The sequence below is a fragment of the Panthera leo genome, chromosome A2 (assembly GCF_018350215.1).
Source record: "Panthera leo isolate Ple1 chromosome A2, P.leo_Ple1_pat1.1, whole genome shotgun sequence".
Taxonomy (NCBI): domain Eukaryota; kingdom Metazoa; phylum Chordata; class Mammalia; order Carnivora; family Felidae; genus Panthera; species Panthera leo.
Genome location: NC_056680.1, coordinates 12,775,270 through 12,792,587, shown reverse-complemented (window position 1 = coordinate 12,792,587; position 17,318 = coordinate 12,775,270). Strand labels below are relative to the sequence as shown.

The 17,318-nt window shown below is 55.8% G+C and overlaps 1 protein-coding gene across 1 annotated transcript; it reads left to right on the top strand.

Moving 5' to 3' along the window:
* Positions 1-691: 691 nt before the first annotated feature.
* On the top strand, positions 692-11,791 carry LOC122214145 (plasmalemma vesicle associated protein). The gene is made up of 6 exons (XM_042928854.1): positions 692-1,188; positions 5,592-5,688; positions 5,803-6,515; positions 7,778-7,835; positions 7,973-8,051; positions 11,557-11,791. Exons 1-6 carry the CDS (start codon positions 823-825, stop codon positions 11,561-11,563), a joined length of 1,320 nt encoding a protein of 439 aa, XP_042784788.1. The 5' UTR covers positions 692-822; the 3' UTR covers positions 11,564-11,791.
* The last annotated feature ends 5,527 nt before the right edge of the window (positions 11,792-17,318 follow it).

The window sequence follows — 17,318 nt, the reverse complement described above, 5'->3', positions numbered from 1 at the left end:
CTCACAGAGGCAGAGACTGAGAAGGGGCCGGAGAAGTCCCTCACTCGAGCTCGCTTGGGCCGAGCCTTCCCTCCCAGCTCCAAGTTCACTGCGGCTTATGCTGCTGCTCCCAGCGCTTATGAAGCACCTATGGGAGCCAGGGCGTCGGGTGGGCTGACAGCTTGGGGAGCCTGGGCCATTGCCATCCATGGGTCAGCCCCTCCCCGGCCGGGGAAGCACTACGGTGACGGTGACGAGTACCTACTGTGCGCCTGGCCCCGGGGGGCCAAGCACCCCAGCCGACTCAGCTCCCGATTTAGACACACCTCTGCAGCCAGCCCACGGGGTGGGGGAGGTAAGTCCGACTCTGTGCACCAACGGCGTGAGACCCCCCAGACGGTCCCTTCACCTCCCCGTGCCTCAGTTTCCTCCTCCGCACGAGACAGGGGCCACCACCTGAGATCCTGGGCGGCAAGCGCTGAGAACGGCGCTGGGCCCGGGGCAAGGGCAAGGTGGAGAGAGAGAGACCGAGGCTCGAGGCTCAGAGCGGCCGAGGAAGCCCCCCCACCCTCACCCGGCTGGCGCCCCCGCCCGGCGGGAGCGTCAGAAGTCCAGCGGGGGGGAGGGGGGGGGCGCGGCCCCTCCCTTCACAGCCAGGGTGGGAGTGTCGTGATAACCCGCAGCCCCCACTTCCTCCCGGCCAGGAAGGAGCCAGGCAGAGGAAGTATTAAGAGGAGTAATATAAACACTCCCGCCACCCCCCGTGGCAGGGTGCAGAGGGGGCAGCGGCCGCCACCCGGAGGGAGCAGGCCACGCCGGGCGGGCAGCGGGCGCTTGCACACGATGGGGCTGGCGGCGGAGCACGGCGCGTACTCCCGGGAGGGGGGCGGCCCGAGGGGCTGCTGGTACTACCTGCGCTACTTTTTCCTCTTCGTGTCGCTCATTCAGTTCCTCATCATCCTGGGCCTCGTCCTCTTCATGGTCTACGGCAACGTGCACGTGAGCACGGAATCCAACCTGCAGGCCACCGAGCGCCGGGCCGAGGGCCTGTACAGCCAGCTCGTGGGGCTCACGGCCTCCCAGGCCAACCTGTCCAAGGAGCTCAACCTCACCTCCCGCACCAGGGACACCGTCATGCAGCTGCTGGGGAGCGCCCGCCGCGATCTGGACCGGATCAACGCCAGCTTCCGCCAGTGCCAGGCTGACCGGGTAAGGCCGCCCGCCGGGCCGGACACGCACCCCGGGGACCCTGGGCAGGTTCCCGGCCGCTCATCCGAGCTGCGGGGTCCTCACCCACGCGCCAGAGACCGTCACAGGCGCTGTGTTGCACGTGAGGAGCCCGGGGGGCTTGTTAGTACGAGTATATCCCACACGAGGTTCGGGACACACTTATACTAAGACAATGGGCTCGCTCTCCCTCTGGAATTTAAGGTTAAATTTTTTTTTTTTTAAGGTTTATTTATTTTTGAGAGACAGAGTGAGACGGAGCATGAGCGGGGGAGGGGCAGAGAGAGAGAGGGAGACACAGAATCGGAGGCAGGCTCCGGGCTCCGAGCTGTCGGCACAGAGCCCGACCCGGGGCTGGGACTCACGGACCGCGAGATCGTGACCTGAGCCGAAGTGGGACCCTTAACCGACTGAGCCGCCCAGGCGGCCCCTGGAATTTAAGTTTAACTGGGCATCCTCGCTGAATTGGCGGCAGCAACCCTGGGCCCACGACTTAATACGCGCGAGGCGCTCGGAATGTTCCAGCACACACCAGCTACAAATAAGAACCAGTTAGATAAAAACTCAGAGCATTCGATTCCTACTAAGAAGTACGAACAGCTCTGCCTTATGCCGGGAAATGTCCCCCGGGGGGCACGTGTGGGCGTCTAGTCAGGGAATTGGCCCACTCGTTTCATCCAAGACGCGCACCGCCATCCGGTCTGGGAGCCGTCGGGATCGTAAGGTTTTAGACACACGCATCCCGGAATCTGAACTCCCCCGTCATAGAAAATTAGAAGCCTAAGAATGTGGATCTTTACAACGATTAAATTTGAAAAACACAGTTGTTGTTTTTCTTTAATCCCCTCCGTGTTGACAAATGCCTCTGGACTGGAACAGTTTAGGGTTTTCTCCAAGGACCCTAGGGTTTCCCTAGTTTCAGGTCGCCTGCCCCTCGCCCCCGAGGGGCACCCTGATGCCGGGGAGTATCTCTGCCCCCACCCCCAACCGTGGCAGCCCCAGGTATGTGATGTTGGTGTTTCTGGGTCCTGGCCGTGCTGAGAAACAGGATTTTTCTTAAATTCTCTTCCAGTGCAACTGCATTTCTGGCCCTGAGATCCCGGAAGAGAAAAGAGAATTTAACTCACTGATATATTTTTAAAAAACGTGTTCATCTCCCCTCCTTCTTTCTTTTCTTTTTCTTTCTTCCTTTCTTTCTTTCTTTCTCTTTCTTTCTTTCTTTCTTTCTTTCTTTCTTTCTTTCTTATCCCATCTTATGTTATCCCACCTCATCTTATCTTATCTAGAGAGAATGTGAGTAGGGGGAGAGGGAGAGAGAGAGACAATCTTAAGCAGGTCCCACATTCAGCCCACACAGGCTCGATCCCACAGCCTGAGCTTTACGCCCCTCCCTGTCCTTGCTCCTTTGGAGGCTGGCCCTATGCTAATGGCATCGGGGTCAAGGCAGAAATCGCTCTGGGACCTCCAGTGACTTCTGTTTTCAGAAATCTTAACTGCAAAAGAGGAAGATCTGTAGAAATCAAGAGTCAGACGCTAAACCAACTGAGCCACCCAGGCGCCCCTAACTCCATGATATTTGTAGGGTCTGCTCTGTCCTGTCCGTGTCAGGGCAACGGGACCCTCACCTGGCACATGGGGTCTGGAAGCAGCACTCCGGGACCCCCTTTTATCGCTTCCTCCAACTGGAGAAAAACCTCTTTCTCATTTCGTGTTTGGATCCAACTCACTTTGCTGAAACGTGCAAATCTTCCTCTTCTGTGACTAAGGTTTCTGTTCTCTGATCCCCATTAGCATAGGGCCAGCTTCCAAAGGAATAGGACAAGAGGTGGCAGGAAGGTAAACTTCTTGCATTCTTTATATTTTTACCTGTTATATTTCTGCGGAGGATTCTGGTCCCAAGTTTGGAAAGCACACCTTGTTAAGTTGTAAAAACCTCCTTTAAAAACAGCTTTATCGAGATATAATTCCTATGCTCTACAAGTCGCACATTAAAAATGTACAGTTCGGGGGCATCTGGGCGGCTCAGTCGGTTAAGCACCCGACTTCAGCTCAGGTCATGATCTCAGGGTTTGCGAGTTCGAGCCCCGCGTCGGGCTCTGCGCTGACAGCTCGGAGCCTGGAGCCTGCTTCGGAGTCTGTGTCTCCCTCCCTTTCTGCCCCTCCCCCGCTCTCGCTCTGTCTCTTTCTCTCTCTCTCAAAAATAACTAACCATTAAAAAGTCTTTTTAAAGTGTACAGTTCAATAATTCTTAGTATCTTCACAGAGCTGGGCGATCATCCCAACTGATTTTGGAACGTTTTCATCACCCCAGAAAGATACCCCACCCCATAAGTCACTCCCCCACCCCTCCTCCCCCAGCCCCTGTTAACCACTCATCTGCTTTCTGTTTCTGTGAATTTGCTTGTTCTGGACATTTTGTATAAATGGGATCAGACAACATGTGGCCTTTTGTGTCTGGCTCCTATCATCCGGCACGATGTTTTGAAGGTTCACCCGAGCGCGTGTCAGTGCCTCGTTCCTTTTTGTGGCTGAGTAACATTCCATTCTGTGGATGGACCACGTTTTGTTCATTCACCTGTTGATGGACACTTGGGTCGTTTCTGCCTTTTGGTGGTCGTGATAGGCGCTGCTGTGAACGTGCACGTGGAGGTTTTTGTGTGGATGTTTGCTTCAGTGTCTCTTGGGTCTACACCTAAGAGTGGAATTGCTGGGTCACGTGACAATTCCCTGCTTAACATTTTGAGGAACTGCCGGGCTGTTTTCCAAGGCCGCTGCCCCATTTTTTTACATATTCCAACCGGTACCGTCTGAGAATTCTCCTTTCTCCACACCCTCACCAACGCTTGTCACTGCCCGTTCTTGTTTTCCGTTTCATTTATAACCATCCTCATGGCTGTAAGGGGGTCTCTCATCGTGGTTTTCATTTGCCTTTCCCTGAGGAGTGATAATGGTGAATATATTTTCATGCGCTTGTCGACCACGTGTGTATCTTCTTTGGAGAAATGTTTCAGTTGCTTTGCCCATTTGTCAATTATCTTTTTATTACTGATCCACAAGAGTTTACTTTTATACATTCGGGATACCCGGTCCTCTCATCAGATACACGCTTTGCAAATATTTCCTCCCGTCGAAGGGTTGTTTTTTTCCCTTTCTCTTTTTTAAATTGGAGCATAATTGACATACAATGTCACGTCGGTCTCGGGTATACAACTTAGCGATGTGATGGTCTTTTCCTAAAAACAAAAGTTTTGCATTTTGATGAGTTCTATTTACCTGTTTTCTCTTTGTTTGCGCTTTGGGTGTCCCACCTAAGAAACCATTGGCAAATCCAAGGTCATGCGGAGTTAACACGTACATCTTCTTCTAAAGAGTTTTGTAGCTTTAGGTCTTATGTTTGGGTCATTGAGCCATTTTGAGTTAATTTTTGTATATGGTGTGAGGTAGGGGTCCAAATTCATTCCTTAACATGGGGAGATCTAGCTGTGCCGGCTCCATTTTTGAAAAGACTCTTTTCTCCCCCATGAATGATTTTGACACCTGTATTAATTTTCTTTTTTTGTTTTCTTTTTTCTATTATTTTTTAAAGTTTATTTGTTTATTCTGAGAGAGAGAGGAAGAGAAAGAGAAAGAAAGGGTGCAAGCGAGGGACGGGCAGAGAGAGAGGAAGAGGGAGAGAATCCCAGGCAGGCTCTGGTCATGATCTCACGGTTCATGAGTTCAAGTTCCACTTCGGGTGAACCCTGCTTCTCTCTCTCTCTCTCTCCCCGTCTCTGTCTTCTTCTCTTCCTCTCTCTCCCCCTCTCTCTTTGCCCCTCATGGGATTTTCTCTCTCTCTACCCCTCGCTCACCTGCGCCCTCTCCCCCTCAATAAAGTAAAATATAGAAAGATAAAACATAGTTAGTTGGCCGTACATGTGAATTAATGTTTTCAAGGTTCATCCAAGTTGCAGCAGGTGTGAGTGCTTCATTCCTTTTTATGGCCCAATAGTATTAACCGTGACAACATTTTTTTTTTTAATTTAATTTTGAGAGAGAGAAAGAACAGGAGCAGGGGAGGGGCAGAGAGAGAAAATCCCAAACACTCTCCACACTGTCAGCCTGGAGCCCCACACGACGCTCGGACTCATGAACCGCGAGATCATGACCTGAGCTGAAACCGAGAGTCGGACACTCAACCGACTGAGCCCCCCAGGCGCCCCAGTTACCGACTTTGAAAGATGCGACCAGCATCCCCCATAAAGGAGTCATGCCCTTGTGAACTGGGCTAACCCAGGCCACCCGGGTGTGGGATCTGGGGCCCCAGCCCGGAGGGTCTGGGCAGCCCGGGAGCAGGGGGACCCGCGGGGGCCGGACCGTGAGCTCTGCCCCGTGTCGCGTCTGGTCAGGTGATCTCCATGAACAACGAGCGGTATATGGCAGCCATCATCCTGAGTGAGAAGGAATGTCAAGAACACCTGAAGGAAGCTAACAGGAGCTCCGATGGTGAGTCGTCTGGGCGGCGGGGAGCCAGGGTGATAGACTCCTTGCCCGGCCTCTCGGACCCCCCCCCCGCCCCCTCCCCCGACCTTCCCGAGGTGTCTTCTCCTGCACCTGTAGCCTTGCTCCTAGCGCTGAACCAGAAGGCCAAGATGCTGGAGGTGGAACTGGCGAAGGAGAAGCAGGTGTGCGCCAAAGACAAGGAGGGCCTGGCGTTGAACAAGCGGCTGGTGGAGGACCAGCTGGCCGAGTGTGGCAAGGCCCGGGAGCAGCAGCGGCAGGAGCGACAGCTGGCCGAGGATCGCCTGCAGAAGGTGCAGACCCTCTGCCTCCCGCTGGACAAGGACAAGTTTGAGACGGAGCTGCGGAACCTCTGGCGGGACTCCATCATCCCGCGCACCCTGGACACCATGGGCTACAACCTGTACCACCCTCTCGGCTCCGAGCTGACCTCCATCCGGAGGACCTGCGACCACATGCCCGCCCTCATGAGCACCAAGGTGGACGAGCTGGCCCGGAGCCTGCGGGCCGGCATCGAGCGCGTGGCCCGCGAGAGCTCGGACGTCCAGCGCCAGAAGCTGGAGGTCGAGCGGAGCCTGCAGGCCACTCAGGCGGCCAGGGAGAAGGCGGAGAAGGAGGCCCAGGCCCGAGAGGCCAAGCTCCAGGCCGAATGCGCCCGGCAGACCCAGCTAGCCCTGGAGGAGAAGGCGGCTCTGCGGAAGGAGCGAGATAGCCTGGCAAAGGAGCTGGAGGAGAAGAAGCGGGAGGCAGAGCAGCTCAAGATGCAGCTGGCCGTCAGCCGCTCCACCTTGGACGCCTGCATCAAGGCCAAGGTGGGCTGGAGGGATTCAGGTTGTACTGGGGTCAGGCCTGCGGGCCCTGGTGGAGGTGATGTCGAACTTGGGCTCGAGGCGAGCCTCCCAGCCTGGGTCCGGTTAGTTAGGACTCACTTGAGAGATTCAATGACATAAGACCGGGGTGGAGTTTGGAGTCTGCAATGACCCTGAGAAAGGATTAAGGATCGGGGTTGAGTTTTGGAGGACGGGTGGACCTCGAAATGGGTGCGGGGGGAGAACTGGGAATTCACGGTGGGGGGGTCGGTGTCAAGGTCGGGAGGTGTCTGGGGTGAAGGTTGCGGGGGTTGATGGCTTAGGTTGGGAGTTAGACTGAAGGTTAAGGCAGGTCTGGGGGAAGGCTCGCTGTGGAGACAGAGCTTGTGTTTGGGTCAAGATGAGTTCTTAGTGTTTGGGTCAAGATGAGTTCTCAGCGACCGCTGTGTTTAGAGTCGGTCTGGGTTAACGTTAGGGTTCCATCGAAGCCTTCGTTGGTCTTGGAATTGGTAGAATTGGGGTCGTGCCGGATGCGGATTGTGAAGAAAGGTTAGAAGTTAAGTCAGGGGTCGCATGCAGGGCGGCCGGTGGGTCTCACATTGGGTGAGGGGTGAATACAGGATGTCAGTGGGTGGCTGGTAGGGTTGCTTGGGGTTCCAGGGAGAGTCCGGGGTCTCAAGTTGAGTCGGGGTGCGTGGGGCATTGGGAAGCCATGGTGGAGCCCAGGGCTGGGCTGGGGCCATGGCTTAGGGGGCAGATTTTTCACAGCAACCAGGTCTAAGGGATGGGTTGGGGTCAGGGTTGGTTGTAAAGTTCCGGTTGGATCAAGTTTGTCATTAGGATTGGGTTTAGATGAGGCTTGGGGTCTAAGGAAGGTTCTGTTTTCATGTTGGGATTGGATTTTAGGTGATTGAGTTTAGAGCTGGCTTTGGATTTCGGGTTTGGGGGGATTGGCTCAGTTGGGGTCATGGATTGGGATCCATTGGGTTGGCACTGAGGCAGTAATGGAGACTGAGGCAGGCCACAGTGGGGACTCTGGGGGGCTTCTGAGGGAAGCCAGTCCCTGGAGTCCCCAGTCACTGGAGCGCAGGTGGGTGCAGGTGATCGGACATCCATTGATGTGAGGGTATCTGGTATCGGTGTCCCTGCTCTGGAAGGATCTCAGCTGCAGGTACTACGGGGCATGAAGGAACAGGAGCCTCCCTGGCCCTGTGGTTCAGGGGTTCCCGGCGTCTGCCGACCTCCCTCTGTCTCTCTTCCCACAGTCGCAGCTGATACCTGGACCAAGACCTGTGGGCCCTGCCCCCAACCCCCAGCCCATCGGTAAGTGACAGAAGGCAGAGCCGGGAAGGGGTCGGGGGCGATCCTTTCCACTCTCTATCCCATCTCAGCCCTGCCGGCCCATCCTTAGCCCAGGGTTGGGCCAGTTGGGTGGACCTGACCCCTTCCTCTCACGGCAGACCCAGCTGGCCTCGAGGAATTCAAGAGAAGGATCCTGGAATCCCAGAGGCTTCCCGTAGGGGCTGCAGCCCCATCCAGGTGAGGCACTGGCAGACTGGGATGGTTCAGTCTCAGGGCTTCAGAGGAGGATGGGAACAGGACTAGGGGTGGAGGGAGGCTCATCTCACACTCACGCTTGCTGCTTCCTTAATTGAGCGCCTTCTGTCTACCAGGTAACACAGCCAGGGAGTGGCGGGCCTGGGACACGAACCCAGGCTGTTGGATTCCAGGCAGGCAAGGGAGGGCCTTTGAGCTGGGGGATGGGGGCGAGCTGGTTTGGGGACGGGCAGAAGCCACAGTGCTCCCGGTGACATCTTGAAGAGCCAGGGTCAAGGCTCAGAGGCCAGATGAGGGTGGGGAGGGAGGCTGGAGCCGAGGAAGGGAGGAAGGAGGAGAGCGAGGTCAGGAGAGAGACCCTGGGCCTCTCACCCCACCTCTCTGAGCCTCTCTCTCTCTCTTCTGCAAAAACGGAAGTCTCTGAAGTCAAGGGCACGGAGACTCTGCCACCTGTAAAGTGCTGTCCACAAGTGCCTAAAATGAGGGGCCGGGGGTTGCAGCAGGGGCGCTTCAAGATACCCCGCACACGCTCAGGTCAGGGCCCGATGCCCATACCGCCCTCACCACCTCCCAGACCGCAGCCTGCGCATCACAGGGAAGGTGACTCAGACCCCCGCCCCAAGAACATCCTGTGGTCGCTCCCAGGTGGTGGCCACGCTTCCGTTCAGGACCACATCGCGGACCAAGGAGTCAGCGACTGGCATTGCCGTTCCCAGTTTAGGACCCGGGGCTCCGGGACACCCCTGGGGGTTCTAAGTCAGATCCCGCCGACCCCAAGCCTGCGTCAGGCCTTGGCGACGAGTAGACTTCCGGGTCTGTGGTCAAATCCCAGGGCTTCTCCGCATCCAGCTCCATGTCCAGTGTGCCTTTTCTTACCTACCCCCTCCGACGGGGAGCTCATCTTCTCGCAGAACTTGTCCCTTTGCTCCAGAAGGCTCTCGGCCTGGGAGGGATCCCTTAGCCTCAGGCAGCCTGTGGAGAGGAAAGCAAGAGCTGGAGGGAAGACCCTGTTCCAAGCAGTTTTCCTCTCTCCATCTTGGCCTAAAGCCATCATGGCAAGGAAGGTGGTTCTATTATTATCCCCACTTCTCAGAGGAGGGAACTGAGGCCCCAGGGAAGTGACCAGCCCCGGGTTATGCGTCAGTGAGTCAGGGCCAGAGCCAGGCTCCGGGCCCAAGCCTGTCCTAACTGCAAAAGGGGAAGCTCTTGACACTGTTTACCCCAAAAGACATCCCCCTGCAGAGAAAACAATGAGTAGTTAAGCCAGGCCCCTCCTGTTTCTTTCTTTCCCCGGGCTCAGGAAGGGCCTCTTGTTCTGGGCTCCAGCCTTGATTTGCCTTCCCCCGAGAAAGAGGCCATCAGCTCTGGATTGGGAGTTTCAGTGAGGCCAGGCACATCTGAATTTTAATGTATATTTATTTTTGAGAAAGAGAGACAGAGTGTGAGCGGGGGAGGGGCAGAGAGAGAGGGAGACACAGAATCCGAAGCGGGATCCAGGCTCCGAGCTGTCAGCACAGAGCCCGACTCGGGGCTCAAACTCACGGACCGTGAGATCATGACCTGAGCGGGTCGGACGCTTAACCAACTGAGCCACCCAGGCGGCCCCATCGTTAGACATTTTTAAGTCCCATTCTCTTGATGGCCAAGTGAACTAGTTTTCTTTTTACCTGATGAGACTGTGTCCTTTGGGTGTCAATTTATTCCCACGTGCGCACACACAGTGGATGTGAAAACAAGTAAATATTGGGGCAGGGGCTAAGGGGCTGGATAAAGCTAAAGCGGGAGGCTGAAGATGGGAGTCCAGCCCTGGCCCTGAGCCGGGCACGGGGCGAGTGTCACTCAAGTCCATTGCCATCACCGTTGTGATTTGTTTCATTTATTCAACCCGGATACCTTGAGCAGCGGCTGGGTAATGAGAACACAACCCCTTGTGGGGCTCACAGTCTAGTCGTTGTGGGGCCCCTTGGCCATGGGCGAGGCAGAAAAGGGATGAGATGGTGTGAGGAGGTGAGAATTTTCCGCAGGAGGGGGCGCCTGGGTGGCTCAGTTAAGTATCTGACTCTTGATTTTGGCTCAGGTCACGATCTCACGGTTCGTGGGTTCGAGCCCTGCATCAGGCTCTGTGCTGACAGTGGGGAGCCTGCTTGGGATTCTCTGTCTGTCTCCCTCTCCCTCTCTGCCCCGCCCCTACTCGTGCTCTCTCCCTCTCTCTCTCTCTCAAAATAAATAAATAAACTTTAAAAAAAAATTAAAGAATTTTCCACAGGAGGCCAGGCAGGCTTCTCTGCCCCGCGTGAGGGTGACCTTTGGGCAAAAAACTAGAAAGGTGAGGGAGGAGCCATGGAGAGTAGGGCATCCCTGAAAGGGTGAACCAGGCAGAGAGCACAGCCTGTGCAAAGGCCCTGAGACAGGACTGACCGTGCGTGGTGAGGCTCGAGCACAGTGATCCAGGGGGTGAGTAGGAGGTGAGGAGGGGCGGGGGGCACAGATCAGGCAGGGCCTTGTGGGGGCGGTGAGAACTTCGGGAGCCCCGGCACAGCAGCGAGAAGAGAAGGACATGACCGGACTCAGGTGTTCACAGGGACTCCCCCCCCCCCGGTCACTGTTGAGAGGTGAAGGCGGCAGCCGAGGACCAGGGCAAAGGCATCCAGACAAGCGATGACGGGGGAGTGAGGAGCCTCAGTCTCTGACAGATGGCCAGGGACCACCCTCCCTTGCAGGCTGGTGGGCAGGGGCGGGTAAAGAAGGAATGTCAGGGCTGGTCGGGAGCCGGGCGCATCCTGGTCAAGCCGGAGCCAGGGACGGGGATCCAGCGCCAGCCAAGGAACGTGAGGCTGCTGGGGCCCCAGGGAAGAGCCAGGGAAGGAAGGGAGGGGGCCAGCGGAAGCAGGACTTGGCTGAGGCCCCCTCCTCCCCGACCAGGAAACAGCCTCCGAGCCAACCCCTGACCCCTCACGAGAGCCTCACTGAGGCCAAGGAGGGGAAGGGCATCCCAGACGGCAGGATGGCTCCTGCAGAGGCCGTTGGGGAGGGGTGCAGTGACAGCTCTTGAAGTTTCTGACGAGGGGGACTGCTGCGGGCAGAGTGGGTGGAGCCTGGAATGCCAGGTAGAAAGGATCTGGCTTTGTCGTCTTGAGGGCACTGGGGAGCCAGGGAGAGTGTGTGAGTCGGGGCAGGCTCGTTGGAGAAACCTTGGGCCACTTCAACGGAGACAAAGGAGGGAGATTGAGACCCTGTCTGAGGGGTGTGGGGTGTGGACAGGGGGATCCCCAGGGCCTTACGGAACAAAGGTGAAAGTCAGGCCGCAGCAGAGGCCGGGAGCCCAGAAGGTGGCTTCTCCCAGCACTGTCTCGGGAAGGCCGAACCCCAAAAGAGCTGAAGAATCCTTAGGAGCAAGAGCGGGCCTGGGGTGGGAGGAGGCCGGCCCAGGCGAGGTTTGTCCTTCCGGCTGTCTGACTATTGTATCACCCTCTCCTTCCTGCCTTAGTGGCTGAGGAGGCTCCAGGCCCTGAGGACCGAGGCGTGGCCCCGACTGGCCAGTCTGCGGACAAGACGCCGTGAGCCACCCCTGGCACAGGCCGGGAGCCCGGGCCGCACACAGACCAAAGTGGGCGCCCTTGGCCTGCACCCCGCGCTCGCCCTTCCCCACGCCCCACCGCAGCTTCCGCTACTCCCTCACAGGCCCACACCCGCACCACGCGACCCCCCCCCCCCCCCCCCCGCCTCCGCCCCGCCCCTAGATGCTGCAGGATGTCCCGGACCCACGGCACACAGATGTAACAGTGATGTCAGGAGCCGACGGCATCACGCAAAAGCACGGCACAGACACCGGGAGGACATCACACACACACACACACACACAGACACACACACACACACACAAACGCGCTCGCGTGCTTCCTGCCCCGCCCTCGCACAATGCCACACCCCTCCAACGCACACGGGCCGAGGCGCCCACAGCGTCCGGCTTGTCTGCATGCGCCTGTGTCCCCACCGCACTGCCCTCCCAATTTTCTTGTCTCCTGACTCCTCCTTACCCCCAGGGTGCCAGGCCTAGGGAAGGGAGAACAGGAAAACATGAGTCTCCACCCCCCCACCCCACCCCGCCCCCCCCACCCCCCTCACCCCCGAGAGTCCCCAGGCTCCCCTGCCAGGCAGCACCGGGTCCCAAGGCAGATGTCGCCCACTGGCCCCATCGTAGCCCATGGGGGCAGCTGTCCCTCCCTCAGTCCCTCTCTCCCCCGCCCCCCCATACCCAGCCCTGCCTGTGGCCCATATAAATATGTTAGTGGCACGAAATAAATATTATTGAATCCTTTCAAAGACTCCAGAGTGGCGATTTCTGCTTGGCGACAAGGGAGGAAAGACTGAGAGCTGGAGAAACCCCTCCCCGCCGTCCCAAGGCCAGAAGAGCCCACAAACTAGAGCAAGCCTGGGGTGACACCAGATTCCCTCAAGGTATAGGCATCACCGTGCATGAAGAGAAATGGCAAAAGTCATAGTCAATGAGGGTTTCCCGAAACGGCCACGCCGGCCCACACCGTGACAGCTTTGTGAGTTGTTTCTTTAAAATAGCAGACGTTTAAAAAGCAGTTCCTTAAAAACCAGATGACCCATCTGTAGCTTTCCTCTTCCTAAGATTTGCAAAGATGCCCCCGAAGCTACTGCCAATTTAGTCCGTGGGGGAAGCAGGGAACAGTACGTTAGTGGAACACAGGGAAATCACGTTGTTCCCAGGAGACTGGAGGGAAAAAAAGCTAAAAAGCCATAATACAACCTGCTGGTGAAGATGTAGGGAAAGGGCATTTTCCTATGGGACTGGCAGAAAGGCAAATCTCACGGTGGCCCTTCTGGAAATTAGTTTGGTGACATTTAATAAAAGTAAAGGTGTGTAAACCCTTTGATTCAGCGGTCCCATTCCTGGGACTTTATCCCTGAGGAGTAAAACCTCCAGGAAACCAAGCAAATGGCCATCAGTAGAAAAATGGCCTAAAAGTTGTGGTCGAGAATCTCAACTCGTCGGCTCATCCCCCCCGCCCCCCAACCTTCCCCACTGCCTCAGCCTTGATTCCCTCTCAGCCCACCCCCTGGGACCCTACACAGGGAGGGGATGAGTCACAAGGAACCAGGGCTGGCGATGCAAAGCTTAAAGCAGGCTAGTCAGGAGGGACAAAGGAGCGACATTTCCTGGATACGGAAACTCGGGTGAGAGACGACCTACTGCAGGAAACACTCGGCTGGGGCCCCGCCAAGCCAGGGCAGGGGGGTCAGCCAGGCCAGGCCGCCCAGACGGGCCAGTCTGGAGGCCCCAAGGAAGCAAGGACGTCCCTGACCCTAAGCCTACTGCCTGGGTAGCTAGAGACCTGGACAGGACGCTGACACCCGCCAGTCCCAGCAACCACAGGATGTCTGAGTTTGGGTTCCGGGGCCAGACATCCCTGGATTCAAATCTTGACTCCGTTGGTCTCAGCCTCCCTCTTCTCATCTGAGAAATAATCATTCTAAACTTTCTGGACGCGTGGGCACAGGTCTGACTTTTGGTTGGTCTCTCCCATCCGGAGCATCCCAGGATGTCATCCCTCCAGCTGGCCCCCACTCCCAGCCCTGCTGGTCCAGAGAGACCTTTCCATCATGGGATCTGACCATGTCCCTCTCTGGCTCACACACCCTCCATGGCTCCCCATTACCCTGGGAACAAAGTCCAGCTCCTCGTCGGCTCTTATCTCCCTCCCCTCACCCTCACTCCCACCTCCAATGCAGCTCTTGCCTCCAGCTGCCCTGGAGCTTTAATTCTCTGGCTAAAGAGTATCTCTTAACTTGTGCTGTCAGATTACAATGCCTTTTTCTTGGCAAATTCTGCTTTCTCCAAGGCCCGCCCCCAGAGATCCCTCCTCCAGGCAGCCCTCCTGATTGCCCCAGATATAGCCCTTGCTCCCCCTGGGGAATCCCCAGCTCCATCCCTCCCTTTTTATAGACCCAGAACATGTAGCTCTGACTCCCCCGAGTTGGTGGCTCCCCCAGGGGCAGGACAGGGACTGAGTACCTATCAGGGAGCATTTGGCAGACGCCCTCCCTGACTCTGTGGCCCAGCCACCGGGAGAGGTTCTGACTCTTTAGGGATTTCCTGTGACCTCTATAAATAACCCCCATGGCTGCTTCCCACAAACCGCCTCACCCTTCTTGGAAAAAAAAGGACTGTAGCCAAGGACCTCAATCCAGCTGTGTGCCAGGGCCCGGGGGAGGTGGGTGGGGCCCAGGCATCCTGCCCCAAGAGCGTCTCTCTCCCCACCCAGACCCCGCTGGCGCCTCCTGGGAGCCCTCCAGCCCTCCCCATGTGGAGGACATCGGGACCCCCACCCCCACCAGACCTACGGTATTGCTTCTCGTCTCCGGGCATCAGTTCGTATTTCCGAAAAACAGGCATAATAGCGACATTCACGGACACCTGAACCTCACGGAGTGACCCTTTCCCTCCGGGAGCCTCCCATGCTGGGGCAGCCCCAGATGGCCAAACAAGCAAACAAATCAGTAGTGACATATTGCAGTGAAGTCCGTGAAGACACGGGGTCAGGGGGCCCCCGTCGGTTGGGTGGCGGGAGAATTCTCTTCATACCCTGTGTTGGCCCTGGATACCTCCCAGGCTCTGCTCACATGCCCCCTGAAACCTGAGAGCTTGTGTCTTCAATCACTGGAGGCAGGACCCTTTCTCTGATTCTGGAAAAGATCCTGACCCTATTTAAGATTCAGTTTCTGCCAGTGGCAGGGGAAGTTAACCATTTACCTGCTGCCACAGGGGTGTGGAAGCCTGGATCCCAGAGTCCTTAGAGGGCAGGAGCTTTGATAGGAGTTGCCAGGACGGCCTTTTGTTGGAGCAAGGCGCCCCCTGCTGGTCCATCACCAACATATCAGGCCGCTGGGCATCTCCGAATCAAAGGCCTCAACGCCAATTCAAAGGGACACATGCGGGGCACCTGGGTGGCTCCGTCGGTTGAGCTTCCGACTTCGGCTCAGGTCAAGATCTCACGGTCTGTGAGTTCGAGCCCCGCGTCTGGCTCTGTGCTGACAGCCCAGAGCCCAGAGCCTGGAGCCTGTGCAGATTCTGTGTCTCCCTCTCTCTCTGACCCTCCCCCACTCATGCTCTGTCTCTGTCTCAAAAATAAATAAACATTAAAAATAAATTAAAAAACAACAACAACAAAGGGACACCTGCGCCCCTATGTTTATAGCAGCATTATCTACAGCAGCCAAATCATGGAAGCAGCCCAAGTGCCCATCCCATCCGTAGATGAATGGATAAGGTATTTATACGTAGGTGATGGAATATCATTCGGCCACAAAAAACATTTGTGACAACAGGGGTGGAGTTAGAGATTACAATGCTAAGTGAAACAACTCAGAGGAAGACAAATACCACATGATCTCACTCGCGTGTGGAATCTAAGAAACAAAACAAACGAGCAGAGGAAAAACGAGAGACAGAGAGACAAAGTAAGAGACAGACTCTTAACTGGAGAGAACAAACTGATGGCTACCAGAGGGGAAGTGGGGGAGGGGAGGGGAGGGGAGGGGAGGGGAGGGGAGGGGAAGGGTAAACGAGGGGATGAGGATTCAAGAGTACATTGACCATGGTGAGCACTGAGTGATGTATAGAATTGTCAGATCACTATGTTGCACACCTAATATATTATTATATATATAATATATATTATATATTTTATATATATAATATATATAAAATATATTATATATAATATATATTATATATTATTATAACTAATATAACGCCGTGTGTTAACTGTACTGGAATTAAAATGAAAAAACTTGATTCAAGGGGCACGTGGGTAGCTCAGTTGGTTGAGCATCTGACTTCGGCTCAGGTCACGATCTCGTGGTTCGTGAGTTCGAGCCCCGCGTCAGGCTCGCTGCTGTCAGCCTGTCAGTGCAGAGTCTGCTTCGGATCCTCTGCTCCCCCCACCCCCCCACTTTCTGCCCCTCCTCTGCTTGCACTCTCCCAAAAATTAATAAATTAAAAAAAAAAAAAAAAAAGACTCCAAGGCCTCATTATCAGTCAGATCCTCCCTCTCCTCCTCCGCCCATCTCCCTCCTCCTTCCCCTCACACACTGCTTCCGCCATACCGGCCACCTGACTGCGGCTTGAACGCACCATGGCGCTCCTACCTCAGGACCTTTGCACATGCTGTGCCCCCTTTCACCAATCTCCTCCATCTGGCTTCCGTCTCACCATTCAGCTGTCAGTACAAACGTCACCTCTGTACGGCGGCCTGCCTTCAAGTCCCTGACCTGGCAGGACTCGTGATCACAAGTTCACACAGCGGCCATCAGCCGTCACTGTTAAGGAACGATGGCTCTAACGAGGGCAGGGGCAACGCCTGCAACAATTGTTCCCCTCTGTGTTCCCAGCGTCCTGCACTCAGCCTGTTGCACAGAAGGCCCGCAGGGCACTCAGATCGGGAGTCCACCAGCTGGGTGCAAATCCCAAAGCTGGGGACCTCCAGCAACTAGCTACTCTTCTCTGAGACTCAGTTTCCTCGTCCGTAAAACTATAACAAAACACTCACCGCCTTGCGCTGTTAGGAAAACCCAATGAAACGATGTGCACGATTCTAGCACATAGCAGGGGCTTCATAAGTCACTGAGGGAATGAAGCTTTTGGAAGGAACAGGGACCCGGGACCTTGCAAGTCTCTTAAAATGTAAGAGGCGGGGCACCTGGGTGGCTCAGTCTGTTAAGCATTGACTCTTGATTGTGGCTCAGCTCATGATCTCACGGTTGTGAGATGAAGCCCACATCAGGTTCTGCGCTGAGAGTGAAGCCTGCTTGGGATTCTTTTTCCCTCTCTCTCTGTGCCTCCTCCACTTGTACTCTCTCTCTCTCTCTAAACAAACAAACATACATACATACATACATACATTTAAAACATAAGAGGCTAAGGGGCGCCTGGCTGGCTCGGTCGGTCAGTGTCCGGCTCTTGGTTTTGGCTCAGGTCATGATCTCCTGGTTGGTTCATAAGTTCGAGCCCTGTGTTGGGCTCTGCGCGGGCAGCGTGGAGCCTGCTTGGGATTCTCTGTCTCCCTTTTTCTCTCTGCCCTTCCCCTGCTCATCCATGTGCACTCGCTCTCTCTCTCTCCAAAATATATATCTTTTTAAAAGCGTCTTTAAAATATAAGAGTCTAAGCTTTAAGGTTAATACTAAATAAGGAAATAACAACTTCCAAAACAATAAACACA

Coding starts and splice junctions, on each gene's coding strand:
- LOC122214145 (XM_042928854.1), top strand. CDS start 823: ATGGGGCTGGCGGCGGAGCACGGCGCGTACTCCCGGGAGGGGGGCGGC. Junction 1,189..5,591: donor GCCAGTGCCAGGCTGACCGG/GTAAGGCCGCCC, acceptor GCGTCTGGTCAG/GTGATCTCCATGAACAACGA. Junction 7,836..7,972: donor CCCCAACCCCCAGCCCATCG/GTAAGTGACAGA, acceptor CTCTCACGGCAG/ACCCAGCTGGCCTCGAGGAA.